At 38.5% G+C, this 11,132-nt stretch overlaps 1 protein-coding gene across 5 annotated transcripts in view; it reads right to left on the bottom strand.

Moving 5' to 3' along the window:
- Positions 1 to 203: 203 nt before the first annotated feature.
- TBKBP1 (TBK1 binding protein 1) overlaps positions 204 to 11,132 on the bottom strand; it is a 102,842-nt gene continuing 91,913 nt past the window's right edge. For 2 of the 5 annotated variants that reach the window (XM_070766999.1, XM_070766997.1), the window contains exons 10-11: positions 10,173 to 10,894; positions 1,097 to 7,464 (exon numbers count right to left, since the gene is read on the bottom strand). In XM_070766999.1, coding sequence (XP_070623100.1) covers positions 7,336 to 7,464; positions 10,173 to 10,894 — 851 coding nt within the window. In that variant the 3' untranslated portion in view covers positions 1,097 to 7,335. Of the gene's footprint in view, positions 512 to 1,096; positions 7,465 to 10,172; positions 10,895 to 11,132 lie in introns of those variants that run through there. The other 3 variants (XM_070767000.1, XM_070767001.1, XM_070766998.1) reach the window with 2 other exon arrangements.

The raw sequence follows: 11,132 nt of genomic DNA, 5'->3' as shown, positions 1-11,132 counted from the left end.
TTTTACAACATAGCTGGCAAATAATTTTGATTTTGCAGACCCATGACCAAATTTTAAGAATCACTACTGTAAATTGTATCAGGTTTTTGTAGGGGTCTTGCTGATGCATAATGCGGATGCAAGACCCACCCATATAAACGACATCAAAGTTCAGTGCTGGTTTCATTTATTTTATGAACATTTACCATCCAGTATGAAAAAAATAATAGCTTGCTCAGATTCAGCAATTGCTTGGGCCCACTTTTGGCTTTAATATCTGCAACTGAACACTTCCTGCAAAGTACGAGGATCACCCAGAAAGCAATGCCGCCCCGAGTCTATGGAGAGGGGCGGCATGCAACTCTAATAAATAATAATAATAATAATGCACCACTTTTTTTCCCTCAGCCTATAGTAATGGTACGAATGCAAAACTTTATATATACATTATTTGAATTGTCAGGAGTGCATGTGTAAATTTTGTGTTTCTTCAGACAGACAGCGTAGCTGCAGCAGTGTTTCAAAATGGCGTCTGTAAGTGATGTAAGAAACAAATCACAATTTATTGTGAATCAATTCTGAATTATTTCACGAATTTTGGTACCTTCTACTTTAACATTCAGCTTAGTTTTCCAGAATGAACTATTTATTTCAGATCCTACCATATTTTTGTGAAGCTTAATTTTTTACTTTGTGTTCACTATTCTAGGGCTCTGAACAGGAGGAACACATTGAAATCTGGAGCCTTCTCAGAGGCTGGTAATACTCTATTTGATGCACTGAATATCATATCATGTTCCAGCTTTTTTTTCCTATTTTTTTAGACAATTTGACAGCCACAATGGCAGCAAATTCTAAGGTTTTTACATGTAAAAGGGCATCCCCTTATAGTACCGACAACCTACAGGTGAACATCTCTGAATTGGGCTATTGTGAGTATTTACTTTTAATATTTATAAAGATCAGGACCCAGATAAACATAAATGCCAAAAACATTTGTTTCAGCCCTGTAGATAAATTTCCTACTTGGACAAAGTGTTTATTAGTGATGTGATTTTTCCCAAGCATTACCAAGAAAAACAGGTGACACTGGCCAAAAAAGAACCCCAAGCCATAATTGATAAAATCTATTAGTTGGCAACTTTTATTTGAGTTATTCTGTTTCACAGAGTACAGAAAGAAAGGAACAACACAGACAGATCATCTCTCTCCCAAATATTTTACTCAAAGTGCTAAGAAAAGCCCCCACCCCCTCTTACTTTTTTTAATACTTGGGTTAAGCAAGCTAGAGAGAAGAGGGTTAGCTGAGTTTCTGAGAAATAAGTATTTTTAAAAAACTTTCAAAGTGTCCTGTATATCTTTCCCTGCATTTTTGGGAAACTGCAAAGAGACATTCGTGAAATTGAGTGAATTTAAAGAATTTTCAGAAGACCTTAATCTTTTAATTACATGATCAACAGTAGTGAGTTTTCATTTGCACTAATTTAAACAACACCTAGCTGCTCCCAATGGATGTATTCAATGTGTTAAATTTGACAACTCTTTCAATTCATCAGTATGAGTATTAACTTTAGGACCATTTTCCCCAAGTGTAAGGAAATTTGGCTTACAAACAATTGACGCCAATATTAAATAACTAAGAAAAAATACTAGACAGAAGACAAGTTCTAATGAAAAATTATAGTTGCTTACAAAGCACTTAACACGAATTCTTATTATATCTTTCCATCTTTATTTGTTGCATACGCAGCAGTAAAAATGGCAAATGATGAATATTCTGAACTTTTGAAAATACATTGGAATGGAGACTTTACTCTACATTAATGTTTGTGGAAATCCTCTGATAGTTTTTAAAAAAGACATCAGTAGGGAACATAAAGAAAAATATTTTAAACATGCACTTTGAGAAAGTGAAATAAGTTATCTGATACTTACCATGCTGACTGACAATAAGAAAGTTAAGGATTAACATTATGGCATTTTGCCCATTACGCCAAACCAAGATATTTTTATGACGACTTGTTGAATAAGATATAGCCTAGCTCACACATAGTACTAAGCCACAATTGGAAGGTTCATATTGCCCTTACTCAAAAGCAAACCACACTATAGTTTAGTATGAGATGTAAACTTAGCATTATATTAATTTGTCAGTGTCTTATGACATTAGTTTAGGAACATGAGGGCTGGCCTGTTTCTTCAGAATAAAAATTGTATGTATCCAGCACGCTCTTAACTAAATAGATCATTTGAAGAGGGGTTATTTTGGGGGGAAGGGAATTAGCAGGGCATCATGACAATAGCTTCCTGTACCAAAAAATGGCATTAGTGGCATTCTGCTTTTAAGACTGTTTCACTTATGTATTACAGATAACAGTCATCAATCAACCTAACAATTACCATACAGATAGTTTTAACTTCCAGCTGATGTCAGAACATAATTGGTAATTTATTTAATATATCAGAGTAAAATACTGCAGAATATACTGCTATGGATATGTGGAAACCACTTCCTGACTACCTATGTAGAATTTGACTTATAGTAAATTTCATAGATGTTATGTTGTATGTATACACTGAAAAAGTATTAATTGTGCCTAACATAGAAGGAATATTCTCTCAATCTCATGATTATTGGAATGAGATTTTCCCCCCAAGGGATTTAGGAAAAATGTCACCCTGACAATTGTTATTCATTTAGCTTGTCTAAGCAGTAGACTGTCTTTATGACAAATATAAAATTTAAACTAGGGGCCTTGTGCAATACAGTTCAATTGCATAATAACCATTTTATACTAGCAGAAACAAGTGTGAAGAATCTTGGTGGGAACCATATTTACATCTCCATTTCGGGCTCTCACTAATCCCTAACATTGCTGACTGCTCTCTGAGATCTTTTTAAAAGGTTATGAAACTTCAGAGCAAGGGGAACAATCTGAGTACTATTTGAGCCCTTAGTAGTTTATAGACATTTAAAAAAATGAAATTATAAAAGCATTCCCCTAATTCAAGGCCCACCCTCCCCCCATTCTTGGTTGTTTGTTTGTTTGGTTGATTAGTATTTTATTTTTTTTGCTTGTAATCATTCCTGTTTCTCATAAACTTTGAGGTAGTTTTCATGTAACAAAATGGAAGAGAGGTGAAAAGTTGCAAGATACATTTCCAAATGTGTACCACTTACGTGGCTCTCTTCCAATTTAAAGAAAACCAAATACTTGTAGAAATCATGTGACTTAATGCAGATGAAATTTTTCTATGGATAATTTCAGGAGTTATGTGATAGAGAATATTACTGCCAATGCAAGTTCTTTTTGAATTGCTTCATTTGATGATATGAACATGGGTGCAGGCCCTGGTTAGCCTTCCACTAGAAGACGTCCAATTGGGGTCCACTTTGTCTCTTGACCCTGCAATTTAGAATCTTCACCCTTTACTGAGGCACACACTATCAGCATTGAAAGCTTTAATTATCATGATGTCTGCATGAAAGCCATACCTTGTGTCACATACATATTGTGGTAGGCTTCAGCAGACACAGGATAATTAAAGCTTCAAGGCTGATATGGGTCCTGATTAATGACTAACAGGCAGGGTCAGAGACAAAGTGGACCCAATTGGACGTTCTTCTATGGAAACTATCCAGGAAAACAGATCTATCACTTCCATTTAAGAGTTCTACCACACCATGCAATACTGGATTTAAAAGGTTTCTCAATGAAGGATGAATTTTCTCCTTGGCATCTCAGGAAGCTTTATGAGCAATCATTAAAATATTGTATTAGTTCGTCAATTTATCCCGTGGATGAGATATCATAGCAGTTTCGGATATCTGAAGAGTTGCTTCTTAAAAGGAATGGCATTATTATTTTTTATTGTTCCAAGAGTTAGGACCAGAAGGTTAAAACTACAAATGAATATAAGTCCGGGCTATGCATCCAGAATAATTTCTGATCATATAAGTTGCTAGCCACTGGAGTGGACCAGCAAATGAAGTTTTGAGTTCATCAAACATGTCCTGGATATCATTTGTCAGATATATTCCAGTGGAACCACCACTGGCAAGGAGGTCACACTGGGTGTATTCTAGCGTCTCTCCCAACTCTATAAAAGGCAGTTTGTAAAAAGATTCCAGGGTTCATTGGGAGGCAGGGAGGCATAATGGGACCTGACTTTCCCAATCCCAAAACCAAGATCAAAAGACATGCTTCCTTGTGCATTTCTCCTGATCACAGGCACAAACATAAGAGGAGGGAAAAGCAAAGAAAAACAAAACCCTCATTTCCCATAGTTGCACAGTAACTAGAATTTTTGGATGTTTGCAGTATTCTACCTCCAAATCTCAGCTGATGAAAAACTGTTATCGCTTAATCTATCTTTGCATTAAAGGGCAATGTGAATTCAGCATTTTGAGATTCTCTCTGCAATTTTTTCTGGCCATGTGGACAGAAGCATGCCTGTGTAAATATAATGGTCTGTAACACATTTTCAGGGCATATCATTTGGTTCTTTTTTAATTTTAGAATTCTTATCCCACCTCTATTTTATGCTTTTCTTTTTACAGCCCTGTAGCTGAACTTTTACTGGTTGGATGCCCTTCCTGATGCCTACATGAAATTCACAGCAGATTTTTTTTTTCTTAGCAGAGAAACATCTGCCACCACCTAGGATTGAACTCTCTAACTTCCTAGTGGGAGGAAAGCAGCTTTACCACTAGGCCACTGCACCGCTCATATCCTACCTTTATTATTTTTATAAATAACTTAAGGCATGGATGTCAAACTCGCTGCTCTCACGTGACGTATCACAATGTTTTTTCCCGTGGTGGAGCTGGGGTGTGTGTGGCCTGCGAGTGATGCATCTGGTCCACCGGCAGCGAGTTTGACACCCCTAACTTAAGGCATCAAACATACCTAATATTCTTTCCTCCTGATCTTTTACATCAACCTTGTAAGGTTAACTGAGAGAGAATGATGGGTCCTAAGTCACCCAACTGGTCTAATGCTGGATTAGAACTTTCACTTGGTGTGCATCTTTGTCAAATTAGATACAATCAGCTCCGTGAGGACCAATATGGCAATGTGAAAAGAGCCACAGCAATATTCAATCCTTTAGATTTCTGCAACCAACATAAAAATAGATTGTTTTTAATAGATGCAAAGTCCTTGCCAAATTACTTTTCTAAAATTTGTAACTTGAACCAAATTAGTTTGAAAGTGTTCTAAGTATTGGAAGCTTCTCTCCGTGTATATATAAATGCTGAATCCCCTTAATTGTTTGTATAATATGTGGCCAATTTCCATTGCTAGAAAGGTTTGTTCCACCTCACATTATATTTCTATGGCCTCTGAAATTGAAAAAAAAATCATCAACAACGGGTTAGGTTAAAAATATCCAAACCAGCAGGGTAACTGAAGTTCATAGGAGTTCAGCACCTTTTCTGCTGCAGGCTTTTTTTTTTTAATGTAATCCCTGACATCCTCTTGTATGACAGTGGTTTAACAGCAGGGAAGGTTTGAAGACCTGATTTTCCTGCTGTTCAGTTTCTCCCTCAGCAAGGGGAGAATTTAAATAAAAGATGGGCATAATATCGACACACATAGAACAGAGAGTTAAAATCTGATTAAAGACAAGGGTACGGGGGGATGTGGTAATTTGCAATCTTGATCAGACAAAGAAGGGAAGGAAAAAATGTTAAGATTATTGTTGGTCTCCCTTAACCCAGGCACCCTGGATTAGTCCTTCCTCAGCAACATGAACATTAGGATGGTCAGAAGGAAGTTCAGCACAAATGGAGGTAATCTGGCTGGGGGAGGTTGACTTAAGTCTTAGAAACACTGATTCCAAGTGGCTTTATGTGGCCAAAAAGATGGAGCTAGAGAAATGGCATTCGAAAAAGGTTTCTGTTCTGTGATTTTTCTTCTAAAATTCAAATTTTCTCTTAGTTTGGAGTGGGGAGGAGATTACAATCCCCAAGGACTCATGCCTATTGCCCACTGGCAGTCCGAGACCTTGGGATAAGGCAGGCTGTAGATCTTAACACATACATTTGTTAATAGAACCCGGAGATAGGAAGACAGTTGCCTCAAGAAGAATAAAATTCATGCAACTCTTCTTTCCCTCTCCACTTTTTTTTTGAAAAAAAAATAAAGCTTGATGTACAGATAGGTTGCTCCAAGGAGACCATCCTCACAATACAGAGGTACAGTACATATGTACATGATCCTTATCTTAGAGCAGTACAATAAAATATAGGTTCACTAAGGCCAGAGAAAGAGAGAGGATGAAAGAAATACAGTGGTGACAAATATGGGAAGATGTTTACATTTACACTGTTACCCCAATAATGTTAACATGCCGCCATTGCAAGAGAATAATGAGGCAAAATGTGCAGCTATAGTTATTATATAAGAGCTATTTAAAGCAAGAAGTGAAGTGGTGAAAAAATGTGTAAAACAGTCGCCAAAATATAGGAATGCTTTCTGGGTTTCTACCTAAGTGTGCAGTTTACAAGTCCTCCAGAACAACTCACAAGAAGCCAACACAGACAAGAAGAGGAGCTGCTTTTGTGGAAAAAAAAGCTTATTATTCAGTGCAATAACATAAGAAGGTCCATGCTACACTTTTGGAAGTTGGCTCTATTTCTCAGCAGCATTGCTAAAAGTGGACTTTTAATGTAAAAGACCAACACAAAGACACTTGTACCAGCAATTGGAGGCCAAGGTTTTTTTTACATCTGTTAAACGACCAAGCCCCAAATGCCCTTCGTAGTAGCATGAGAGGCAGAGAAATCTGACCCACTTGGATATCCCTGTGTAAAACAGGCACAAACAAAAACTTTGTGATTTGTTGTGCCTTCAGTGGGTTGGAGTTCATTAACCTGTTCTCCTACCCCACCCCAAAACACGCAAACTTGGGTTATGTTTTCACCCATCCTACCCTGAGATCTTTCAGAGACATCAAAACTGAACCATGTAGATAGAGTCTCACCATCACCAACAAGCAACCTAAGTAACTGAGCAATCAGGTGGTGAAGGTGACTGTGCCCTGCTAAGCCCAATTCCAGCATATTTCTCATTCTTTACCCCACCTGGTTGAAGCACTGGAGAAATATTGCAGGTCCTGCCCATAAAGAGCAGTAAGGAGAGGCAACCCACTTTAAAAACCAAGGCAAAGAAGACAAGGGGAGAGGCAAAAATGTTCACGCTTCAGTCTAATGGAAACCTGGAGGTATTTTAGAGAGAAAACAGCCCCTTGTGGTGCCTCCACTTTTCATGCAGCATCCAAGAAAGGTGGGGTGGGTATGAGGTGGGCAATCTCTTTAAGGAAGCCAGAAGAGGAAGGACGGTGGAACAGACCTCATATCTTACTGTTCTCCAGGTGTGAATCAATGTGTTTTATCAAAGCATCATCTGGATAACCGATGGGAAAGGCCACCTGGCAGAGAGGGCAGCTTCGGATGTCAGAGTCTACTGTTTCCATCAGCAACTAAGGGATACAGGGAAGGAATGCAAAGTAGAGAAAGGTATCACAAAAGTGAACTTATTAAATCTTTACTTTGTGTCATTTACATTAATTACCAAGATTCTGAAAGGTGGATCTTTTAGACATACTCCCATCATAGAATGGTGTATAGCCTATGACTCTATGGAATATATATTAACTATAACTTTCCAGAAATTTCAAAGCCAATGGTGAAGGCTGCTAAGAATTACAATTCAGCAACACTGAGAATATCTGAATGTAACGATTTAGCTGGTAACAACTGATGTTAAAATGTAAAATATAATCATATTTAAATAAATTTGTGGTTAAAACGAGAGCTTCCTGTTATATAGTTCACTTTCTGTGAAATATACTTTTTAGGATCCTCATGTGGATCCCTGAGCATGAAAGAATACAATTAAATAGCATCAACCTGTCTTTGACATTAACTGTTAGAATAAAACCAGTCATTCTAGTCATTTTTATATACCACCAAATGTAGTAATTATTTGAAGTTTTAGATCTTCCCTGTCATTTTATAGCATATAGCGTTTTGCTGAGATCTGACACTATTGGTGTCACTAAAGTTATTTGCATTTCATTCATCATTGCAATATTATTCTTAACTTCATGCAATATTCATCTACCAATTATAATGTATCTTACTTTAGCTAGCCTCTCTTTATTTTCGGGAGGGGTGGTAAATCTTGAAAAATATACACGCAAACTATCACATGTATTTAAGAACAAGGATGGAAGTATTATTTACCAACTTCCAAAAGTACCTAAAACAGTCTTCCTAAAACTGATGCCATCCAGATGGGTTCAATTTCCTGAATCTAACCAACCCCACGGGCCGTTCCAAGGAGTGCTGTGTTCCCAAAAGAACTGGAAGTCTTCAGGTTGGGGGATCAAAGCCAAAGATTCCTATTTTCTCCCAGGCAATTTTTAATTGTACAGAATCTTGATTCTCCTTTCTTACCAAAGGCATTCTGCATAATAGGGTTCCCAACTTCCTCGGTCCACAATCTGATATTGGGCTGCTGCCTTTTGGGAATCAGGCCGCACTAACCATCTCCTGCCCCACCAGCACAGCTGCCACTCTGCAGAGCCGGAAAGTTTTGGGCTGCTTCTGCAGAAGATACTTCAGGCCCTCTCCCTTAATAGCAGGGGTCCCCAAACTTTTTACACAGGGAGCCAGTTCACTGTCCCTCGGACTGTTGGAGGGCCAGCCTATAAAACAAACCTATGAACAATCCCTATGCACACTGCACATACCTTATTTTAAAGTAAAAAACAAAATGGGAATGTACTATTTAGAGGGGGGGGGGAAGAAGTCTGAAATTCATATATGTTTATGTTTTGTTTTTAATTTTCTTTTGTAAACATCTGATTGGCTATACAAGGTTTTCTTGGCTTATAGAAAAATGTATAAAGAAAGAAGGAAGCACTTTGGCATAATGGCTAATAAGTTAGAAATATAATTGGTGTTGTACTTTTTTGAGGAGAGAATTTAATTAAAAAAAATGAATGTAACTGGATGACAAAATTCGAAAAAAAAACTTTTGCAACTTTTTTGATGATTGATATTAGTTACTAACAAAATACCGCATTTTATTCATGGAAAATTAGATGTGCTCCCGTCACTCACCCGCGGGCCGGATAAATGGCCATAGTTTGGGGACCGCTGCTTAATAGCCTTGATATGTAACTTCTTTTAATTTATTTTTAAATTGATCTTGTAAAAATCACCCTCATTCTTAGAAAAAGCCTTCTATAGAAGGTACATGAGGCCCCTTATCTGATAGCTTTCTTTTTACTGAGATACATTTTATAGCTTTACGTGACCATTAGCATTTTGGGGGCACAGTTAAATTGTCTTCTACTGCCACCGTTCTAGTTAATTCTACATTATATAAGATTATAAACATATTTTTGTATGGTCTTTATTGTACAAGCCAGCATGAGAATGCAATTCATAATAAGCAGTATAATGAAATAATGTTAATCAAGATAAATATTGAACATGGGAAAATAATTGAACTGTTATGAGCATGCCTACAAACATGATACCAAAATATTATTTCCATCCTTGTTGGAAATAACTGGCAACTTTAGAACGCAAACTCGGATCAGATGTGGGGAAAAGGTTGAAAACTTGTGAAAAGTCAAGCATCTTCTAGAACATCATCAGGAACTATTAGAGTTGGATGTTAATTGCTAAGCTATGCAATTTGAACAGATTTTAACATTCTAAAGTTAAATAATCTACTTGATTCATACTATTGACCACTGTGTCTTTTCCAAAATGGGCATCAATTTAAATTGAGGCATCAACGTGAATTCCTACCCAAGATGCTTAGGGGTCCTTGGAGCTGTGCTCATAAGAGGGGGAGCCTGTTGTATTAGGATCTGCACAAATTGAAATGAAAATATAAACTCATTGTGTTACTGAGGCTTTGTCAATGTATAACGATGGTTACCCTATCTTGGGAACATTAGGTCTCACAAATTTTGTTTCTTACCCAAAAGATTAAGTGTTTGGTCTGTAATATTAAAACATACAGCATAAACACTTTGCACCCTTAGAAAATCTTTATGAGTAAAATAAACTGGGCAATGGAAGATCATTTAGTTAACTGATTCTGAACTGAGTTCAAATTGGGGTGGGGAAAAGGCATAGAATACAAATGGCATTGGATGTTGCTTACATTGATTGAGGGCCAGGACTGAGCATGCTCAGCCCTGGAGTACGATGCATCAATCCGGTGCATGGAGGTGTCGGGGATGGGGAACCCTGCACAGAAGGAGGCGCAGCGGATGCCCCCTACTTCAGGGCTGGGGGGGCTTGGGAGGGCCCAGTCGTCTTCATCCGAGGACTGCTTCTCAAAGCGCAAGTGCTCTTCGAAGTTGTCTCTGGCATAAACCTCGCAGTAGGGACGATGCTTTGGTAAGGTGGATATTTCTGGCTGCAGCCAGAGAGAACGGTTCTGTTGATACAGAGCAGCGTCGCTCACCTCCGAGTAGCTTCGGCGACCTTGGAAGCTGGCTTTGATGTGGTGACTGGAGGGCTTAGAATACCCCAGATCCATAATGTTTCTGTCAGCCCCTGGAGATCTGTGTTGTGAAGTCATGGCAGGCGACGAACAATTTTGGACCGGTGAGCAGCGCTGCTGAGCAGGAGACTGGCTGGGCGGTGGAGCCGGTGAACGCCGCTGGCTGGCAGGAGATTGGCAAGGAAGGGGGGCTGGGGAACGCCGTTGATGTGCAGGGGACTGACCAGGCGGGCCGGGGGAACGCCTTTGTAGGGCTGGAGATTGGCTTTGAGGAGCAGAAGGCCTCCCTTGTTGAGCCGGAGATGAGCACTGAGGAGCTGGAGAGCCACGTTGCTGGGCAGGAGAATGGCGCTGGGAATGAGGAGAATGGCGCTGACCTGGAACAAGGGACAGAAGAATAGATGCCTTGAGGATACATAAGGTATCCACAGCAATGACTGGCCAAATTCCAAAAGATGCCTAGATAATTTCGAAAGCTCACCTGATCAGTACGAGTCAAAGCTTTGGTGCTATTATTGCATATAGTTGGTTCTACTTGATTCTTAATATAAAATATGTTTTATTTAAAATAAATGTATAGCAAAGGCTAAAGGAATTGCAGACATTCTTGCTCTG

This window comes from Erythrolamprus reginae, chromosome Z, assembly GCF_031021105.1.
Source record: "Erythrolamprus reginae isolate rEryReg1 chromosome Z, rEryReg1.hap1, whole genome shotgun sequence".
In the NCBI taxonomy this organism is placed as follows: domain Eukaryota; kingdom Metazoa; phylum Chordata; class Lepidosauria; order Squamata; family Dipsadidae; genus Erythrolamprus; species Erythrolamprus reginae.
Note: the sequence above shows the minus strand (reverse complement) of the source record. Positions and strands in the feature narration are given on the sequence as shown.